The 21850-nt window shown below is 37.8% G+C and overlaps 2 protein-coding genes and 1 long non-coding RNA gene across 4 annotated transcripts; all 3 read left to right on the forward strand.

The window, feature by feature from the left end:
• The first annotated feature begins 1434 nt into the window (after positions 1 to 1434).
• Positions 1435 to 11716, forward strand: LOC122064671. 2 transcript variants are annotated; one of them, XR_006135794.1, is made up of 5 exons: positions 1435 to 2168; positions 8350 to 9058; positions 9855 to 10220; positions 11418 to 11536; positions 11667 to 11716. XR_006135794.1 is itself a non-coding variant. In XM_042628433.1 (4 exons), the coding sequence occupies exons 1-4, from the start codon at positions 1850 to 1852 to the stop codon at positions 11159 to 11161; spliced, it is 1431 nt and encodes a 476-aa protein (XP_042484367.1). In that variant the 5' UTR covers positions 1437 to 1849; the 3' UTR covers positions 11162 to 11228. The 2 variants fall into 2 exon arrangements, 1 of the variants encoding a protein (XP_042484367.1); XM_042628433.1 differs by lacking the exons at positions 11418 to 11536; positions 11667 to 11716 and adding an exon at positions 11125 to 11228 and having other exon boundaries at positions 1437 to 2168.
• A 10-nt stretch (positions 11717 to 11726) lies between these two features.
• Positions 11727 to 12825, forward strand: LOC122064673. The gene is made up of 2 exons (XR_006135795.1): positions 11727 to 11778; positions 12401 to 12825. It is a non-coding gene; the product is annotated as an uncharacterized LOC122064673 (long non-coding RNA).
• Positions 12826 to 15157: 2332 nt separating this feature from the next.
• On the forward strand, positions 15158 to 20265 carry LOC122064672 (acyl carrier protein-like). The gene is made up of 2 exons (XM_042628434.1): positions 15158 to 15513; positions 19844 to 20265. Exons 1-2 carry the CDS (start codon positions 15232 to 15234, stop codon positions 20018 to 20020), a joined length of 459 nt encoding a protein of 152 aa, XP_042484368.1. The 5' UTR covers positions 15158 to 15231; the 3' UTR covers positions 20021 to 20265.
• Positions 20266 to 21850: the final 1585 nt, after the last annotated feature.

Below are 21850 nucleotides of genomic sequence, written 5' to 3' on the forward strand. Positions count from 1 at the left end.
ATATTAGTGTAGGTATTACTTTTGATATTAAATAGTTTTTTTTTGGTTAACCGAAGATTTATATAGAGGGAAATTGGTTACAAGCCGAGGCATCCACTTCACAAAGCAAAGATAACCAAGGAGTGGAATGAGGCCAAACTCTCCTATATCGGCTGGAATAGTTATACTATATTAATGGTGACACGACCTTAGAAATGCTAAAATGATGAACTTCACATATAAATAGTGCTACATGACATGGCAAACCCTACCTCTGACCTCCTTTGGAAACATTTAGTTTAGGGCCGGAATTGTAAGGAATTGACATTGCCGTTTTTGTATGTATGAGAATTAAAAAAAAAAAAAAAATACAAATGTGTGTATGGTAGTCTGGTGTTTCCTACGCCCAAATACAAATGTGTATCTTGATTCATTAGAGATTGGACAGGTAAAGAAATTTCTCATTACGTGCCTATTTAAAACCAATTTTCATCATGGTTGTGCGATGGTAATGTTTGATTATATCCAAGGAGCGTAACAAATATTCCTTCAATGAGGTGTTCCTCTTGGGAAAAAGAGATGATCCCCAAGTTGGCAAGACTATCATTTATGAAAGAGTACTATCATATTCGAACTTCAATGAATTTAACCCCATCTATAGCAAGATGGAAAATGTTATATGATGTTTTATGTGCATGTATTGGACGTTTGACTTGATACAATATACAATAACATCTAAAATCCGATCTCATTTTAATAAGTCCATTACATGGAGAGAGAGAGATAAATACATAAAAAATCATTGTATAATCATTAATTTTTGTCTTATTATGTCTATTTGTAATATTTTCTTTTATTTTCTTAATAACTAAACATAGCCTAAGTTAGTCGCCACCTGGCCACCCCCATCGATGCATCCCATGCACGTGCCATTTGTTTTTCGTCTCACAGATTCCACTTTTCAACATGGTTTAAGGTATCGATATTAGATCACAGGTGATTTGTATTGATATCATTAGCCATCAATATCGATATCGTGTTAATACTGTATTGATGAAATAGTATATATAAAAGGTAAAAGTAAACCTTACCAAAAAAAGAAAGGTAAAAGTAAAATAGTTTAAAAATCCATTTTTTAAAAGAAAATTAAGAGTACCAATAATGATATATGATATCGGTGTCGTATCGATTTTGAAAGTAACCAAAACCCAGTCCGATACCATGCACTCAAACTATCCTCTCCGATACTGCTAGAATTGAGCACGTACGAGATGCGTAACGCACACGGCAAATCGTCAAATCGTCAAATCGTCAAATCGTCAAATCATTAAATCGTCAAATCGTTAAATCCTATCCGCTTCGTGACAGGAATGTGATGGGTGCGTCGTTGTGGACTTGTGGTATTTATTTATTTATTGGGTTTCCTTTTCTTTTCTTTCTCATGAACAGTTTCCTCTTTCCCTATCTTACATTCTTATTATACTAACGTAAGGAGATTAAAATCCCTCTCTCTCTCTATATCTCTCTCTCTCTCTCTTCGGAAGACGAGGGAGTACATGATTGGTTGGTTCTTTGCTTTGCTCTTCTTCTTCCCGTCTCTTTTTAAAGGAAGACGAGAGAATACCATGAAGGACACACCTACCGTGTCGTCCGTTTTTATGGTATTCGATTTTGTGCCCTAAAATCCTTTACGTCGTTTCTCTGAAACCCTAATCCGATCGTCTCTAATCGTCGTTGTTGGTGGTTGGTTTTCGGTTGTCGGTTTTCTTCTGTGTTCTATGATAATCTCATCTGTAGATACGGTTTCTACGATGGAGCTGACCCTAATTTCATGACTTCTTTGTATCTCTAACCCTAGAATTTTCCTTCCATGGAGGGCTCTGAAGACGATATCGGGGCCCCGGATTCATGGGAAGTGGCAGATTTGGACGATAGCATGAGGAGATTGATGGTCTCCAACAAGAAGATATCTACAGCCTCGTCTCTGCCCCGGATTTCATCGTCGGAGTTCGCCTCTGGCGATGATCTTCCGTCAGTTGCTACTGTTGCTGGTGTTGCTTCCTTGTCCGCTTCTGCTTCTTCTTCCTCTGTTGATTCTGAGAGGATCGGAGGAGTTTCTGAAGATGTTGTCAGTCAGGTGGATCAATTCCTCCGGGAAGCTTTGCAGAACCCTCGTGAGCGGCTATCGGGTGAGTCTCTGGCCTTCGTTTGATTGCTTGTGTAGCTTGCGTTTGCTTCCATATCCTTTTCTTTTTCGTATATTTCAAAATATTATGGTTGGCTTGTTGCTTCTGTGGCTACCAATATAGATCGACTCTGTGCTGTAATCAGTGTTGGTATTTTTGAGATATCCCACTATGGTTCTAAAATTCATGGCTACCAGTACGATTAAGTTTTGTTTTGTAGGCGTCCTTGATTTTAATTGTTGTCTGGAGGAGGGTACTAGCACTTGCTCCCTTTTATTTTGTTCGCCATGTTACATAAATCAGGGTTTATTTTTCCTTGACCGTTTTATACCCGCTGCTTCCACTGTTATGTTAGTTCTTTTTATTTGCAGTCAAGTAATGCTCATGCCCATCTATATACATTCATGTACTCACCACTCGTAGTATTCATGAATAAGTTTCATGCTCTGGCATTAAGGCATCTTTGTTCCACTTTTCTGGGCTTGATGCTTTGAGAGTTCTCTTGAGCAAAACCAATCCATAGGTTAGGAATTTGTAAGAGGAAAAATTGATCATTTGATTAATTGTACTTCTACAAGCTTTAAATCCATATCAAGTCAAACAGCGGAAGTGCTTTCCTTGTTCTTCGCCAATTTGTCTTTTGCTTGGTGAAGATTACAATCTGTTCACACAAACATGTAAGCAATTAAATATTTAAATGTATATGCACAAGGATATGCTCTAGGATTTTTCTTGGCTTTAGATTATATTTTATCCCATCACTCCAGCACCTTTGCCCTTGTCCCCCGACTTATTGTCACTCTCATTCTGATTCTGTGCTTATGGCACTCAGGCAGTAAGGTTGTAGCTTAGGAATTGGAACATGGAAGCAACCCTGGTAGTGTCCCTTTTTAAGGGAGAAATTGGAGCAGAATCTGTAAGAGTTGAACTCTCAAAATGTGGGGCAAGGGTTTGCAATATTTGATACAGCTGTACCATACCAAAGGACATCGACCACATGACTGTTTTAACATACTCCTCGGTTCTGACACTTTTTCAAATTTAAAGTGCTTATATTAATGATTACCCTCATCTAAAACATGTATTCCAAGTTCCCCTTCATCCACAATGAATGGAGTGGTATGAATCACCTACCAATGTGGGATTAATGCTCTCTATTATTTTTCATCTTTCTCCACCTCTCTTCTCTTTAACTAATTTCTCTACCCAAGTAAAATAACCAGTGCACACCGCCCATCACCTTTTCAGAATTCAAAAGTTTCTGATGGTAACAATCTGCCTGATCAATCCATTTCATCTATCCTTCTTTTCTTGAAACAAAAGGTAAAATGAACCCTTTTCTTTTTTTCAAACCAAACCGCCACCCCCCACCCCCCACCCCCCAAAAAAATAATAATAATACTAACAGCCTAACATATTGTTGAAATCAACATCATTTCCAATTGTGCCTTTATTATTGTACTAAGAAATTTAATTCCCAGTTCCAAATGGATGCTCCAAACTCTTGAAGCTTTTCATAATTGGTGCTTCATCATTTGAACCCCCTGAAGTGAAGTATGTTCTTGTAGATGAGTGGAGTCTCATCAAGTTTGGGGATCCTGCCGATGGGCCTTTTCTAAGGCATTATGAAGAATGGAAGTAATTTTATTCGAGCAATCAAGATGAAATTTTATTTGGGCACTCAGACTTCTTTGTAGGATGATAAGTATAGCTCTAGTTCTGTGCTAAAATTGGTATCCCAGCTGTGTATAATTCAGTAGCTGGAAAAAATAATTTTGGCCTTTATAAAGAATATATTCTTTATTTTTGTTTAGGTTGACAAAATTCATGGTTAGTTAGTCTGTTTGCAAAATCTTCCTAGGCCAAAATCAGCATAAGGTCATTTTATTACTTTTTTGTGGCCAAGGTTAAGAGGACCCAGCTAGTGTGTTGGCTTCAATGCCCTATGGTATAATATATCAATTTTTAGTGAAAAATATTGCAGAGTGATTGATTTTCATAGAGTCCTTGACGAACCTTGGTTGAATTAGTCAAAGTGTTTCTGTACTTGCGCCAAAGATTGGTAAGATTCTAACTTTCTATTAAAAATAGGTGGTTTTTGTTTACACTGGAGTTTGATTAAAGTTATATAATTTATTTCTGGAAGGCAGGTTTAAATCATGTCTGCTCCATTAGAGGTGGAAGCATGTTGGCCAATTCGGTATCCACCATCTTCTTTGCCACTGTAGTTTCCTTTCATACATTAGGTATGGAGTTTCAGCTCTTTGGTTAAATACCATAGGTCCTTTATCCAGGTGAGAAACCTTAGGTCCACTTTTCCCTTTTTTTCTAGGTACCTCTTTCTTACTTTTCTTATACTGATGTTCTCTTCACAAGAATGCTGATATTTCTTTTTGTCTTTGTCGTTGTTTGTATTTTGGGGGAAGTTGTTCTTACCAATAGGCCTTTAGAGATGAGGCCTCATGTGTTTAATTTTTGGCTTTCAAACTTAATTTTTCTGCTCAGCTCTTCTTTGGTTCTGACCAGTTCTTGTTACAGTTGATGGAAATTTAGTGTAGATGATGATCCCCACCAAAGTTAGGAAGTGATTCTTAAGATTGAGAAGAGAATCTCTTGCCTCCAAAAATCTAGTGGAGAAAAGAAGTAACCTAAAATATCTGAAACTTGCCAAACATGGAGAATAAGAAAAATCCCATAATCACTCTAGAGAAGTGATAATAAATGTTTCCAAGGTTGCTTCATAATCTAATGGTTCCTTTCCCCCTTTCTCATTCTTTAAAATCTCTTGCTATGCAATCACCATGTATGGCTTCCCACATTAAGCTGTGTGGTATTTTTTTATTAAAGTATGTCAAATATGTACCTCCTGCTTAAGAGTCTATTGGTTAAATGCCTAAAGGTGATTTTCTACTATCTACAGAAGTAATCTGTCCCAATGAAATAAATCTCAAGCTCCAACAAATCAATATAGGTTCAGATTCAAAATATAGGGTATATCTGTAAACAGACTCAGAATTGGGCAAATCAGATTCTACAAACAACTCACAATAAAGGCTCAGTTGAGCCCAAGGTCCTGGTCGAGTGATGGTCTTATGATGCTTGACAAAACCTCCAAACAGCTGCTGAAATAGAGCTCAGGTTGAGGAAATACAGAGCAACCAGAATTAGGTCGAAGTTGGGAGATTTTGTTATCTCGCAAACCAGCCAAGGTTGGGGTTCCAAAGCTGGTCGAGTCTCTCTCCTAGGGTCTCCAACAAAACCGTGAAAAGGTGGGACCGAATCCGAATTAAACCGAATTATTCGGTCCATTTAAACATTATTTAAAAAAAAAAAACCAAAAAAAAAAAAAAAAAAAAAAAAAAAACAATTAAAAAAAAAAAACCGAATCCTTAAATTAATCGTCCGAATTATTCCGAATAATTCTCCGTCCGAATAATTCCCGAATCCGAATTTGCTAACTATGCTTCAGACTTGAGAGATACTGCAGGTCAAAGTCTCCACACAGGTAGGGCTCGATCTGGGCAGCAGGGTGTATTCTGGACCCCAAAGTGCTGTTGATGCTTGGATGCTTCAATCTCGCAATAAAAGTAAATAAAATAATGAGCGAGCCTGTGGCGCAACGGTTAAAGTGCACCATTGCAACATGTTGGTCATTGGTTCAAACCTTGGAAACAGCCTCTCTTGCGAAGCAGGGGGTAAGGCTGTGTTGAGCCTTGTGCACTTGGTTGCTCCTTTTTTCTTTCTTTCCTTCCTTTTTTTTTTTTTTTTATATATAAAAGAGGAGTAGAAAATAGAGAAACAATGGATAGGGTGGGGGATAGATAGGCTTTCTCAGCCTTGGGCCTTTCACCCACAGCTGGTGAAAGAAGGATCTCTCTCGGACCTCAAGCAAGCAAGCTTTAATTTCATTCAATAATTTTGTAACTTGTACAAATTGATTCTGGCCTTATATAGGCTTGGCCAAAAATACAGAAGTCCTATAGTTGGAAACTAGTCCGAAAATTAGAAAGTATAGCAAAAGGGAAAGTTTGGGATAGAAACTCCTATTGAAATAGGGGACTTCTTAAATTACAATGTTTGCTTGTTAAGTATTAAACAAAGGAATAAATATAGAAACAAAGCCTCTTCAATTGCTAAAGGCGATTTTTGAAGCCCAAGCATCCATTAAAGTACAAAATTACAGCCTTGTTGAAAAAATCGATAATTGAGGCTTCTAGAAGGCTGCAATTACTCCAATCGATGGCTGCTGACCAGGTTGAAATAAAGGAAAAAAATTGTGGGCTTGGACTTTCTACAACCAGTTTATGGCTGGTTTTGGTTCTTCTTTTTCCTGCGGTAGTGGAGCCCAAACATAGGTCTCCATCTACATCAAAAGGCCTCATGCTTTAATGTCTAATGGTTCTCACAAGTTATGTAATTCAGACAGAGAAGTGCTCTTTTGGTCAGAATGAAGGAAACTTTATGCCTTATGTTATATTTGGTAAATTATATATGCCTTATGTTTCATGCAACTTTATCTCCAATGGGTCTTATAGATAAAGGTCTCGTCCTTGGTTAAATCATGCGCTCTAGAAAAGATTAAAACGTGTTGGTTTGCTGTGGCTTTGTAAGTAGTTCTGGGTGGATGGTAACAAGAGGGACTATAATAACTAAAGAAGTTGAAGCAATGAAATCTGTGTCAATAAAGGAACATAATGACATTGAAAAAAGAAAAGAAGGATTTTTAAATAGATGAAATTGTGGTATATCCCTCTGAGATGTGCCCTTTTGTTTTGTTTTGTTTTTTTTTTTTTTTTGGAGAACCAGAATAAAGAAATAGGAGAATTTGTAAGGATAAATTCTATTTACAGCAAAAAATTAAAGTAAATCGGTTTGTTATGGCTCTATGATTAATTCTTAGAGCAATTCTAATTCTTATTTCTATAGGGAGCTTGCCATTTAAATTTGTAAGAAATAAAGAAGGAGAAGAGGAAGGAAGTAAGCTGAGAAGGCATGGTGTCATATCCCAAGTTTTTATGGATTCCTTCTTCGTTACCGGGGTCGACCCCAAAGCCATAATGTCTCAAAACGAGGTTACTAAGGGGAAAAGGGTCTTATTGCTCGAAGAAGTCTCTCTCTCTCTCTCTCTCTCTATGTGCAAATCGCTCTTTACTTGATTGGATTCATGATTGAATCTAGTTGGCTGAACAATAGTTTCTTTTGTGCACTTCGGTTGATGTATCTTCTATTGGTAATGTAGTTTTTTCTTCAAATTCTTGGTTGCAAGTTCTAATTTATGAATTGAAGCTAGACTAGTGGCTGATGTGATTGGCTAAACTTGCAAATCAGTTTCTTATTTCTTTGCATATTTATTAATACACCAGTTTATTGCTTCTTTGATCATTCAATAAGTTTTCTTCAGAAAGCAGCCATACTGATATATAGCCTGTTTTTAGCTATACTTGTGGTGTTTCAAGTTCCACTTTAATCTGTGTTAAGTTGACTAGTTTTCTATATTTTCTCTTTTGAGTCCCTGAACTCACAACCTTTTTTTTTTTTCCCTTTATTTTATTAGTTTCTAAAAAATTGCTAATAGGGTGGAAAACTAGAAATATTGCATACACTAGCTTGATCTGATGATTTTGAGCCATCGTCATAACGTCATTGCCAACTTTAACAGGTTGTATAAGAAAAATGTATGCAGATTAAGTTATGGCATAGTAAGTAAATTGAGTAAATGCACCGTAGTTAAGAGAAAACAGCTTAACCTGCAAATTGAGGTATGTGGTGATGAAAACTCAAATGTTAGCTGCTCAAAACAAAATAAAATTATGGCTGCTTGATATGTTGTGAGTTGTGTACCGAAAAAGACATGCATGACTTACAGCTGATAACAAGCATGATTCCGAATAGAGTTGGATGGTGAGACAGGATTTGTGTACTGACCCATTTTTGTTGGGATAAGGCTTATGGCGTTGAGTTGGTAGTTGTGTGACTCTAGATTAAACAGTGCAGAGTTACAGTTTAAGGGCAGAATGGTGCAAACTTGAACATACTGCGTCTGATTGTGTTACTTTGTATTTTTTGCGCAATATCTTGCTTAGATATGATCTTTTCACCTTCTGGCTGGAACATTTGAACTGTTCCCTACATTTTGTAAGTTATCATTGTAATGAAATAAATTCTCTCTCTTTCTGTTGTTCAGTTCTGAGGATGGAACAAGATGTTGAGAAATTTATTCGTGATCCTACACAACAGCAAATGGAGTTCCAACAACTTCCTACATCTTATTTGCGCTTGGCAGCGCACCGTGTGGCTCAGCATTACTACCTGCAGTCTATGGTCGTATTAGACAACAATTTACCTGATAGCTCTGGTTCCAGGATTGTTGTCCGCAAGACTTCTGAGTGCCGAGTTCCTCCAATTCGCCTGGCAGACATTCCTATAAACTTACCACAAGAAGACAGCACTAATGCCATGAAGGTTGCAATCAAACAGAGACCGCAGAAGCGAGCACAGTCGGCCAACAGTGCAAATCTTCACACATCTAAGGCAAACCACTCAAAAAGTGTGGAGGAACGAAAAGAGGAATATAACAGAGCCCGTGCCCGGATATTTAGTTCTAACATTAGTGGAGGCACTGTTGGAAAACCAGAAGGCGAGCCGACTGTACAGGACACTTTTCAATCCTGCTCATTGGGGTCAATGGTAGAAGAGAAATCTGTTGCTGAATACCCTGATTCCAACCTTATTAGAAGTGTCAGTGATTCTTCTTCGGGTAGCAGTAGATCGGGTAGAAGTAGGACAGAGAAGGAACCTGTTGTTAGGTACAAGGCCAACAACAACAGGGTAGCAATATTTCGGGATCGTGAGGTTGAGCGGAATGATCCCGACTATGACAGGAACTATGACCGGTATGTTGCTGTTAATCATTTTTTTATGGGGGGGTGTCTTATTGCCCTTCTCTTATTCTCTAAAACAAATATTTCCCTTTTTCAAAATTTAATTTCTTTCCTAGATCCTTTGCCGAGATTTCTTTGATTATCTTGTGGAGATTTAGCCAGTTTTATCCTAAATGTGTTGGAAAGATGTAATTTTTTTTTGGGGTCAAATTTCATATCTATGGCATCCCTTGCACTATTCTTTCAAGGGGTGGGAAAGTCGAAGTATCTTTTCTACAGTATAAATGGTGTACATCACACTCTGGTCCTTTCCAAGTTGAGATTTTCTTTTTCTTCTGATAGATCTTTTTCAACTTGAGATTTGACTAAATAACAATCCAATTTATATGAGCTGTCTGGAATCCTGAATGTATGCTGCATCATCTAATAATCCCAATGTCAGAGTAGTTTGTACAATCCAGATTGGTGATCTGGTTGACTTTTAGCCTTCGGTCTTGTAGTTTTTTCTGGTCCACTCAGATATCCTAGGTGGGACAAGTTGAATGATGGCATCTGAATCTTGATGTCTGCCTTCCTGCCTTGTATATAAGTGCTGCTTTGCTAGTATTGCTATCGTTGAACTCTATTTAACAACTTGGCTAGGACAAATTTGCAGAAATTGTAGAATTGCGAAACATTGCTCTCATTTGATTTATAATAGAGTGAGCATTGAAACCATGCATAATGCTAACTGGCTCAAAATTTATAAATTATCATTTGTTTTTTTGCTTAGTAAACAAGTTATATGGACGTGGACATATTTTTCCAGGTATATTCAAAGATTTGATCCTGGGTTTGGGTTCAATGGAGGACCATATCCCATGCAGCCCTTGTATTCCCCTGCACTGAACTACAACACTGAATTCCCTCAACTTGGATCTGCACATAGGCCTCAGATTTCTATGGATCACCAACCTCGGCCAATTCCTCAACACCTACGTGGACCATGGGCTGCGTCAAACCCTGCAGGAATTAGCTATGGTCCCCCGGAGTCCATGATGGCCTCGTTCAATCCGAATCATGTTGGTGCACACTCCACCTCAGCTATCTATCTGTCGTCCTCGCACTATCCCTGCCCACGCCCTGGAATGCCATTCTCCATCCTCACGAACATGTGCATCAACCTTTTGCTCAGGTAAGGGTATTGCATCTTGGTTCTCATTCTTTTAGTGTGGAGTGATGACATAGCCAGATTGACGATCTGATGTTGTAGCATTTGATTGGGTGTTTTTGTATCATAGTCATTAGTGGTGTGTAATGTAATGAGCATATCTGTTTGTTGCTTGTCGCAGAAATAGTTGGTCTGTATTTTTCCTTTACAAACAAAAGCCTGAAAGGAATTTTGTTTGGGGAATCAGGCGACAGGACCTATATATGGGGCAACCCCGTGAAATCCAGAAACATCTGCGATCAGTACTCATGACTTGTATTTATATTTCTTCAGACTAGGTGATTCAAGTTCCATATCAGAAGTGAAAAACACCTCATATTGGGACTGTTTGATGCTTAGATTATGGAGAGTACCTTCTATTCTTTGCCTTTTATGTATATGATAGATCAATATTACATTATGTAGTGTGAACATTTTTTGTTAGCATAAGTAAAACTAAGGAAGGAAACAGTTGTATTTATGCAGATATATTGTAATGCATGTTACTGAATAAAGGCAAAGGAAACATTTTTGCGAACAAATTAAGGGAAATCAACCAGAATTTAGGATAAAAAGGAAACATCATAAGTAGCAACTTCTTGTGCTTAACTTGCAAGCAAAAAAGACAAAAAAGTGTCTAGCTGTGTTCATACAAGTTTCTGACATGACACGTGGACATATGAGAAATCTCAATCGGAAGTGTTCAGCGAATTGTAGGATTTTTCATAACTCTTTCCAAGGTGCTATTGAACCAGATTTTGGATGATTTGGAGAAGCATGTATTATTCTTTTCCCTTGATTGATCACTCTCTTTTGGTAGCATTTGACCAGCTTGTTTAGGTTTTGCTTCTATTGTCTTGTAATTTGTTCCATGTTTGAATTTCTGCAGCCTCATCAACAGCAATCTGAAGCAAGTTTTGGATTAGCCCGGCCCCGATGAGGGGCTTGGGCCATGCCTGTGCCCTGCCAGTGCGAACTGGGGCTTGAACTGAGCGTTAAAAGGACTCATCTGTGACAATTTCAATTATCTTAACTGGCAGTGGTGCAGGCATAAGAATCCGAGGTTGACTGGAGTGGACACCACACCCTTCAAAACACTTGTTCCACTCTGTGAGCCTCGGTTTTACATGGATGCTTTTGGCATCTTTTTCTATGAAGCCCCTGATTTAGGCAATCCTGTAGGATTGGACGAGCTCTCAGGAGGCATGCTGTGACATGATGATGACGATGATGGCGATGAACACAACAAACAATGAGAGAAGCACCCAGAGTTGGGATGCAGGTATCTGATGGGGATGAAGGTATGTTACCATTATCACTCGGATTTTTCTGGTTTATAATTTTTGGTTTAATCTGATGGAGTGCAAAGGCCAATTAACCCTTCAGAAACCTAAACCAGTTTCACCTTTTGCATCTTTTTTCTTGGTACAGCACCATAGGTGTGGAACTTTTGGATGGTTGGAAGAACACCCCCCCCCCCTGTGTACCACTAACATCTTGTGCAAGGAAACAAAAAACTACTCAGTGCTGTAAAATATGTCAGGTAGTAAAGTATGTGGTAGTCAACTATTGTCTTTCCAGTTACCAAAAATGAAAAAAACTATTGTCTTTTTTATTCAAATGTAGACTGCGGATCATAGTAGTGCTTTATTTCTATGTTTCCAGTTGAAGATTTCATACATTTTCTATCTCTAGGGTTGCTCGTGTCAAGAATCGTTGCCTAAAACCAAAAAAAAAAAAAATTTGTTCTCCAACTTGGGGCTTTGGATGCTCAGATAGGAATTAGGGGAGTCAAATGGTTGGTTTGGTTCGCCTGGTTTTGATAGGTTTTACACTTGCCAGGCTGACAAGGTGTTTGCTCTACAAAAGCCAAACCAATTATTATCGGGCCGATCAGCATCAGTCTGTTATCGGTTGTTTGTCGGTCCCTTCTTGGTCTATTGTCAGCTTAGTCTTGGTTTTCATATATAATAAAGAGAGATGTAAAAAAGTTATTGATTTGTATAGGTTTTATCATTTTATTATTATTATTTTTTCAAATCGTTTCTTCGCGCTTTTGGTTCCAACGATGGTTTTGGTCTTTTATGGTTTTCTTAAAATCAAGTATCATTACAGAGCCGATAAGAAGATCGGCTGATCGGTTTAATTTGTTCTGGTCGATATAGGCTTCCTACATGGATCTAACCGTCTGCAATGTTGGAGATCAAGCGAGTTTGAAATCATGTGGGTAATTAGGTCCCTTGGGTTAGGGGGTTGTATACATGGTCAAAGGGGGGCAGTTTCCTTTCACCGACAGTTGGGGGGAGTTATTTTTGAGCTTCAACTGATATGGGGGATTATGATGACCTTAAGAGTTTGGATGAGGAGCCATGTAGCTGAAGTTTTCTTGATTTGGTAGTGCCGGGTTTCCCTCGTTTTACTTTCATTTGTATTTTCAGTTCTCCCGTTTGTTTTTGTAGTTTTGATACAGATCCATGTAGTTGAATGATTGGGATAAGACTGAGTTTGTTGTTGTTGTATAAGATTTTAGATGAACTCTTTTGTCTTCGAAAACAAATGAATAATTGATGATTCAAAGCTTTGTAGGTCTGTTTTTTTTTTTTAGTTTCTATATTGCATTTTTGTTAATTCTTGGTTGGTTCGCGCAGTGTTTATGACCACTCCTTAATTTGGTAATAGGTAAAGTATGCTGCCCTGATTCCTTTATACCCTCTTGACATAATATGTTGTAATGGTCTTCATTGACACTCATATCCTAATCATGTGGACCTGGTATGGATAATACTAGGGGTGTCAACCGGTCGGGCCGGTCCGGTTTTGGTCGGGCTTAATCGGGCTTGAAGACTTTCAAAGGCGACACCGTGTCCGCCCATTTAACTAATCGGGCTTAGTTATTGAGGGCATGGTACACTTTATATTCGGTCAGTCGGTCTCGGGCTATAATCGGGCTACCTTAATCGGGCTTTAGTCGGGCCTTAACGGGGCTACGGACATGTTTAATATTAAACGGGCTTTAATCGGTTTTTAAACGGGCCCTCTTTAAAATGTGCTCTTATATTCCGACCTACTCATGCAAGCCCAAAAAAATGACAATAAATCAATAAATGATACCAAATGTAAACATTATTAAAATGGTATTCTACAATCATTAAAGGGTCGGGCCAAGTCGTGCACAATAGGTCGGTCTCGGTCGGGCGTTATTCGGTCGGTCTCAGTCGGGCGCCCGACGGTCCAAGTAGTAAAACCGAGACAGACCATTTATAAACGGTCTATAAAGGTCTCGCGATGGTTTAGTCGGGTCGGCCACGAATTGACACCCCTAGATAATACTATTTTCAACCCCTCATTGGTATGGCATACAGATTTTTTCTTCCATTGCCCATGTAGTAATGGGAAGAGTCTAGAAATAAAAGGATGTACTGAGTGGGGAAAATATAAAAGGCAAACATACACTTTAATCTTTTGGATGGAAGAGGATCAATTATCAGAATATGTTGGCATCATACATGCCAAGCCAATGGGAATATAGGAGGGAGAGCAACGTGGTATGTATGACCACATGATTAATAAGGAGAGAGAGAGTATCATCAATGTAGGGGCATGTAATGCATGCAGTGTAAAAATATGGGAAAAGATTCTTTGAGTCATGCCTTTTTATGTGTACATTGGCACTTCTCTCTCTTTTCCTCAAATGAAATTTTCTTATTGCACACATGGGCCTTGACCTGGTGTTTGCCTAAGGATTGGTTACTTGATCAACTCTTCTCAAATGCATCAGTGATTGGTTCGCAATAATGTTTTTGCTTTCAAGAAGTGTGACCTTGGCTCTTGTTGACTCCTCTATGAGTCTGTACTTGGCCCTTATGTGGGTCTATTATGTAATGGCCAATAGGCACTTAAACTTGAATATATATATATATATATATATATTCACTACCCTCTTTGTACAAAATTGACCTATCACATATCATTGGTGCGTTACTCTATGCTATTTGCTCGTATAACTGTCTGCCAAAGAACTATAAAGAAAATATCCTAGTAAAAATTTAGAACTCTTTTGTTCCATTTTCTATTTATACTCGTAGGTTCCTTTGTTTCATATAGAAACTGAAATGTTGTGATAGGTCAACCAGTCAAAAGGTTGAAGCCAGGGGTCTCTTGCTGAAATTTGGATAGATTCTCGCGAGTCAAAGGACATGTTGCCTGAAGCATACAATACTTATGTGACATTGAAACTATTTTTATGTATTTTTTACTCGTCTCTTGTATGCTTAATGATATTGATTTTTTGTTGAGAGTTTAGAAAGACGTTTAAAGCTTTGAATGAGAAATTGAATTTATCTACTTCTAGAAAATTGGAGGATATAATTTTTTTTCCCCCTAGTGCTTGGTTTTCTTTTTTAGTTTTTTTAATTAAAAATGAAAAATAAATTTAATTTGAAAAAATATTTGAACAAAAAAATTTAATTTAACTTGGAGGGATAAAAGCAACATTTCAAAATAAAGTTATTCCAATTAAATGTATATAAGCATATTTACCTTGCACAAAAATCCTCATCCAACGAATAGGGGGTTGTTCCAACCGTTAGATTCTCATTGCCACTCATCGCTTATCATAGAAGATGAGTCTAAGCCACGGTAAGTTTGCAAGATCTGAAAGTTCAAATCTTCTACGATGAGCAGAGAGCAATGAGTGGTAGTGAGAATTCAACCACTGGGAGATCCTGACATACACTCCAACCGTTGTATCCTCACTGCCACCCATTGTCTCACCGCTGACGAATTTTGTTCGAGCCCAGTGGCGTAATGCATAGTATACAATGAACATGATTTAGTTCGCTGCTGCCGAGTTGTCTCGCTCCCGATTTTATTTGGGACTCGGTACTGGGCACACTCGGCCTAGGGGATCCTCTCAAGTCCTGGGACCCTGACACCTTAACACAAGTTGTGAACAATTTCTTTTCCCTTAGCAGAGACGACGAACGAAGCGCAGAAGATGCAGACCTTACGAAATGGAATTCGATCTCTCAGATCGGCTTCATCTGCTTCTTTTCCTTCAGATTTAAGGCGGTGCATTGACGGCGCTTTGCCTGCGATTTCCGTGACCGGAAGAGGAGGTTCTTTTGCGGACAGAGGATCCGTTTTGGGTTTTGTAGCAGGAGCGAGGACTTTCTCTCAATCAGCCGCTTGTGCCTCTTCTACTGCGTTGGACAAGGAGGAGGTTACCACTCGTGTTGTGGATCTTCTCAAATCCATCCCTTTTGTTGATCCCGCCAAGGTACTCTCATTTTCCTTCCCTTTCCTACCTTTGGATCTCTTCTTCTTTTCGCTGTCCGTTGTGGCTTTCGTTTGTTTCCCTTTGACTAAGATCTCATGGATTAGTTTTTTCCGTTTTCCACTGATCAAATATTGCATTATGACCGCCACTATCTGAATGGCTGCCAAAAATTCTGCCGCTGCTGATAAGGAATTTTATAACACTCTTTTTCCATTATCGTTGGTCAAGCAATTTTTTCCTGTTTTTCTTCTTGGACTCATAAGATACGAAGGAAGGGATTAAGCTATTTTTCGTGACTTTCGCCTAAGAAAAATGAACGAAGTTTTGATTTCATACGTGTGGGATGGAAGGCTGTCCACTGATAAGAATTTCCCGCTTCCAGTTTGGATTTTTAAACCCATCTTGTTCCCCATGCTCAGGTAACATTATGTTTCCGCTGTTGGTTGTCTTGGACTCAACATACAAGGGGAAGATTTAACCATTTTTCATGCCTTCTGCAACCTTTACTTCGCCTTCAAAACCCACCTCCCCTTTCCTCCGTAAAGGGGAAATAAGGAATAAGAAAGGATCCACTTCATCCTCCATCAACACCCTCATAAAGGAGGGACAAGAAGGCACACTACTCCTCTTCTGTCAAAACTTTCACTAGTCTTGGTCTCCCGATGTACCATGTGTCCTTGATTCACAGTGTGCTTCACCAAATAAATCAACCAATTTACATTCTGAATTTTTGAAAGCCATCCTCTACCTAGTTTCTTTCTTTAAGCGAACCTCAGTAGTAACATGGTCCCAATCTGCAGGGTTTATTGAGCTCCCTCGTTGTGATAAATATGAAAGTTCTAGGATATGCGTCAAAACAATTTTTCAAAACAAAAAAACATAAGATAAGTGGAGTGAGGCTGCCATAGATAAAACCATTGTTTCATGTATACATTTTTGTATTTCAAATCAAATTGTGGATAGCTTAAGGCCATAGTGATGATTTGGTAGCCTATATCAATTTTGGGGATATGTACAGATCCAGAGGAGCTTGTTCTAGAAGGGGTATGATATATGGCTACTTGGTATTCTAGTTTAAGTTGTTTTTTTTTTAACCAACTGATTGCTGATGCAGCTGGATTGTCCTAACATCACTCGATTAGGATAATGAGTCAAATCTCTCTTCATCCAGTGTTTCGAAATGCTCAAAAGGAAAATATAGGAAGAAGTAATAGTGAATAATGTTTGAAGAATATCTAAGAGGAGAAATTGAAGAAATTTGGTCAAATCAGAATCCTGAAAATTTAAAATTTAGATGAGGGATCTGTGGGGAATACCTTATCGTGCAGCAGAGAGAGAACTGATTTTCTGACATGGGAGCATTTCCGGACCTGAACAATAATATTTTCTTTCATGTGGGTCTATTAATTAGCCGTGACAGGAGATGTGGAAACATGGAGAGAGGATCTTATGTGTGGTAGCACAGTTTCATGTCTTTTCAGAAGCCTTGGTTAAATTTCTTTTGGGTTTTTTTTTTTTTTTTAATAGGTCTACTTTTTGTCACTTATCTTTGAGTAAAATTTTTTCAATTCTTTTCCATTTGCATGATTTCAGCGGAAATTTTATTAGTTATATCTTCAACTAGACAAAATCATGAAATTCTGATATATTCTATGGAAACTTGTGTCCAATTTTTTTTATTAATAAGGTGTAATGCTGTGGTGGGAATTCCAATTTGTGACTTAAAGGTAAGTATCTTCTATGTCTGAGTTTCTATTTTCATCCTTTATCTAGGAATTGCTCATTGGAATTTCTAACTTTGTAAATGAACTCAAAATAGTAGCTTGGTTTTTTGTAGCATGGTCATGTTTGATTATGTTTTAAGTTTTGTTTTCTAGTTGCTAGCAAGTCTTTTTATAATTAGGGATTAGTAAGTAGGGAATTAGTAAATCTTGAGGATTATAGCCATACACAAAGGCAGAGGGGAGACAGCTAAAGGGGTAGATGGTATTGAGATTGCTTTAGTGAATTGAGGTTGAGTTGTTGCTCTTTTGTTGTTCACCTGAGTTCTTGTTGTAGTTGTAGGTTGTATTGGACCTTAATTGAGTTCTAGTTAACTGGTTCTCTCTCTTTGCTCTCCCCCAGAATCCCACATGCGTATCCAATCTACTAAGGGGCTAGGGATTAAAACCAACACATGATCTAGAACTGTAGGTCAAGTTAATCGTCAAACTGAGAGAAAATAGAGCAATTTGACTAAGTTGACTGATCTGGTCCAAATTCTAATCAATGTCCTAGAGGAAACATTGGTTAAGATTTCAAAGTTTGGAGTTAATCCAACTGCTAGATTTGGAGAAATAAAAAGAATACTAAATTAAAAAGTTGCTGCAATTAGAAACTGAGATTTAGTAACTACAGAAATTTAGTGACCTAATCAAGGAATAGCAAGTCAACACCATACTAGAACCTCAGAACAGATTTAGTAACCAAACAGTAATGAAATAGAAAGTGGATCAGAGTAACTTGTGGAAAATAGAAGTAGAGAGAGACAATAGTGCTCTAACAGCATTCAAGACCTGGCAGTAAACTGCCAACAGAACAGGGACACCATGGAATGATAGGAGGATGTACCTGTAAGCTGGATTAAATTGTTTGCCAAAACGGGAACGGCAAAAAAATGGAAACGGGCGGTACGGGTTTTAAACAGTAAAATTTTTCGAATGATACGGTCAGAAAAACAGAGAACGGTAAAAATCGAAAAACGGATGGTACGAGTTTTAAACTTGTAGATTTCAAACAAATGGGACTAAAAAAACGGTAGTATACTCACATAAAATAAGGAATTATTATATGAATATTTGCATCTAGTGTTCAAAACAACTACAATAGCTAACATTAATGCCTATACATCTTATGTCTCATTATAAGTTTTAAGACATATCATTGAATATCATCCAACACCAATTCTAAATTTATACATCACACTTGCCCAAAGTCTTATTGAGCAATGTAGGTTATGGTGGTGTTTCATTGTTGTCAACATAGTCAACACACTCTCGAAGTGATATATGTTCGGTTAGAGTTAGGAGTCATCACTTAAGAAATATTTTTCAGCAAATACGTCAGTTTATAGCTCAATTTCGGGGACCGTGAATTGAGTTTGAGTTAAAAGTAATATCATGAGAAATATAGTCTATTGCATTAGCTTCAAGTTGGTGAAAGAATCAAGTCGTTCAGAGTTCGTGAGAGAGTTATATGGTCAATTAAGTAAACATTATGTTCAAAAATCAAGTCTTAAAAAACGCCATAAAAACGGAACGTGTTTTAAACGTGTTTAGAACGGGAATGCTTGAAGTTTGCTGTTTTTTTTAAGTATCTTTGGGAAGCATGTGGTAAAACATGTTTTAAACAGTAAAAAAGGGAAACATTTTTAAACGCGTTTTTGCTAACAGTGAGCTGGAATATACATATAAACTTGCCAGGAAGCTGCTCCTACATTCTGTGCTCGTTCTAGTTTGCTTTTGCTGATTATTCTAACATCATGCATACATGTGAAGTTCACTTCAAATAAATGAGAAATATATGCTTATGACTACATTAATATACACTGTAAGCAAATTCTTTGAAACCTAGAAGACTGCCCTTTTTCTTCCTTATATCTATCACAACCATGGTTTTAAATTTCAGAAAAAATTTGCAGTTGTTCACGAAACTCTTGTTTTGTTTGAGGGAACCAAAATCACAATCTTTGATACTTGCAGGTGGTCAAAATTTTGGGATTTTTGTAACTTCAAAATGACTTGGATTCTGTAATTTTGGCTTTTTTTTTTTTTCTGAAACATATATTTAACCTCTGAAGTGCAAAGTTCTCACCCTGAGCAAGGCATTGTCGGAAGTTTAGAAATTTCAGAATATTTTGTTTCTGGTCCTTGGACCGAAATTCTGAGATCTTGTTCTATCTAAAACCTTGAGCACAACAGTTTTCTTCTATACAAATTTTTTTTTTTTTAATAGAAGTTTTCCTCTACACAAATACTGTAAACTGAAAAAAGGGTCTTATCATGACAGCGTATCTAATCATATCAAAATGAGGCAGCAAATATGCTCTAGTAATTACTGCACCCCTTGTATCTGCCAAAGGACCAAGCAATGAAACAGAAATATCTAGGGTGAAAGTTGAAGGATGAATAGTTTTAGTGTTCCTTTTTTTTTGTCTCTCTTTTTTTTGGAATATGACCTTTATCCTGATCTTATCTTCTAAATGCATATTTTTCTAGTCACAATTTGCATTCCTGTTCTTCTCATTTTAGATTAATATTCCCCATGGTTCTATTATTTTGGTGTTGGACAGGTGAGCCCGGTGGCAAGTTTCAAGGATGACTTGCAATTGGATACGTTGGACAATGTGGAAGTAATGGTGGCAGTGGAAGAAGAATTTGCTGTGGATATCCCTGACAATGAAGCCAGTAAATTTTCTACCACAGCCCATCTCATTGATTACATTGCAATCCATCCTCGAGCAAAATGAAAATCCTTTTCTTTCTAGGTGAAGCCTTTTTATGCTGACCTATTGAGTTTGCTGTTTATTCCAGCTTCCCCTCCGTAGCCAATTCAAAGGTTTGTCATAACATTCAAAGGTTTGTAATAATGTTATGCTGGACTATACGAAACAGTATCATTCATGTTGGACTGGTTTTTACTTGTTAAGCTTCTTCTTGATGCATTATGCATTAGAGCTTCTAGCTCCAATCTTTAAATCAGAAATATTTGTTATGCTTTGGTCCTTTTTATAAGTGCAATCAAGGTTGGCCTTTTTTAGATTATTAGAACTTTTTTGCTAATACAGCTTTTTTTCCCACTCCCATGGAGCTTAGGCCAATGCCAAGAGCTTTATGCCGGCAAGTCCAGCAGTTGGGAGGCCTTGTACACACCACACTTGGTTAGCATTTAGCAATGTCACTGGTCGTTTGGTGTTTAGTAGATTTATAATCATGCAATGAGATTTGCAATTGGAAAAAAAAAAAAAAAAAAATCCTTTCAGTTCTTTGTCCTGTTGAATCTTCTCGAGCTTGATCTTATGAGTAAAGTTTTCTTTCAGGGTTAGACCTGCCCAAGCTTGGTTTGCTCTCTCTTTTGGGGAGTCGATTCGACTATATCCTCTTCTTAATTGAAAGCTGCATTTTCCTCGCAAGCTTCCTTGTTCCTGAGCCTGTGGTTTTCTTATAAAGTTTGATTCATCCGATCAGGGGGTCAATTCGGGTCTTTCCGTAAATCTCATCAGCATTAGTCAATCCTAAATTAGGAGTTCGGTTGGAAATACATACTATTGCGACCGTGATTCCTCTGCCTTGGGGTTTGCTGTTTCCGAATCTGAAGCGAGTGAAACTGTGAAAACCAAATGCCATGGAGGGAGGGCTGCTCTTCATGATTCACAATCCTTCCAGGAAAACAAGTACTTCCCATATTAAGGATTGAGGTAGATTTGCTACCAACAAGGGATGCCGATCCCAAAATCATTCACCGAAGAGCCTCTGTTCATTTCTTTCACTGTTCTACACTTCTTCCATTACTCCTTTTTCTGGTAAAATCTCTCTCCTAGAGAATGTCTGTGACATGAGAGAGGCCTCTTGAGTTTACAAGGTTGATTATTACAAGTATGCCCCGGCATGAAAGTTATTTTCAGAATCTCAGCCCAAAGATGAGTAAAACAAGCAGTGTATCATGATCAATCATATATGCAACAAAATCAGTCACGTAAATCATCCTTAGAGTCTTGGACAAGAAAGACATCAAGCGAATGCATGAGCCAAGGGAGAATAATTCTTGTGGATCTTATTCAATTTTTAGGACAAGATAATCATGTATGATTGGTCTAAAATGTAAGTCAATCTAAACTCAATCCTCAATATAATCATAAAGAACTCAATCAGAACTCATGTTCTGTAAGTACATGGAAATGATGTAGAAATGCAACCCTAAAATGATACGACGAAGGAATGGAAAAACAAGAACGAAAAATCAAACCCTAAAACGATAGAGCGAAGGAATGGAAAACAAGAACGAAAAATCACAGGGTGCACACAGATTTACAAGATTCGGCAAGATTGCCTATGTCCTCAGTAAGATAAAATCCTGCTTCACTATCAATGGAATAGGGTTACAATGCTCGTCCACACACTTCTCTCAGCTTACTTATAGAGAAAGAAAACTTCGCTACAATTATATAGCGAAACATTATATGGGAAAGTTACAGAAATATATCTTGACCCTAACAAATGACTTACCTCAAGATCAAGCTGTATGATCATATCCTAATGAGCAAGGTATTCATTTGAACAGAATCTTATCAAGACATGAT

Source organism: Macadamia integrifolia, unplaced genomic scaffold (assembly GCF_013358625.1).
Source record: "Macadamia integrifolia cultivar HAES 741 unplaced genomic scaffold, SCU_Mint_v3 scaffold1712, whole genome shotgun sequence".
In the NCBI taxonomy this organism is placed as follows: Eukaryota; Viridiplantae; Streptophyta; class Magnoliopsida; order Proteales; family Proteaceae; genus Macadamia; species Macadamia integrifolia.

What these genes read in the sequence shown, in the direction of transcription:
- LOC122064671 (XM_042628433.1), top strand. Translation starts at nt 1,850, where the DNA reads ATGGAGGGCTCTGAAGACGATATCGGGGCCCCGGATTCATGGGAAGTG. An exon ending in CCCTCGTGAGCGGCTATCGG is followed by an intron (nt 2,169 to 8,349) that starts GTGAGTCTCTGG and finishes TCTGTTGTTCAG; the next exon opens with TTCTGAGGATGGAACAAGAT. An exon ending in TGCATCAACCTTTTGCTCAG is followed by an intron (nt 10,221 to 11,124) that starts GTAAGGGTATTG and finishes GAATTTCTGCAG; the next exon opens with CCTCATCAACAGCAATCTGA.
- LOC122064672 (XM_042628434.1), top strand. Translation starts at nt 15,232, where the DNA reads ATGCAGACCTTACGAAATGGAATTCGATCTCTCAGATCGGCTTCATCT. An exon ending in CTTTTGTTGATCCCGCCAAG is followed by an intron (nt 15,514 to 19,843) that starts GTACTCTCATTT and finishes GGTGTTGGACAG; the next exon opens with GTGAGCCCGGTGGCAAGTTT.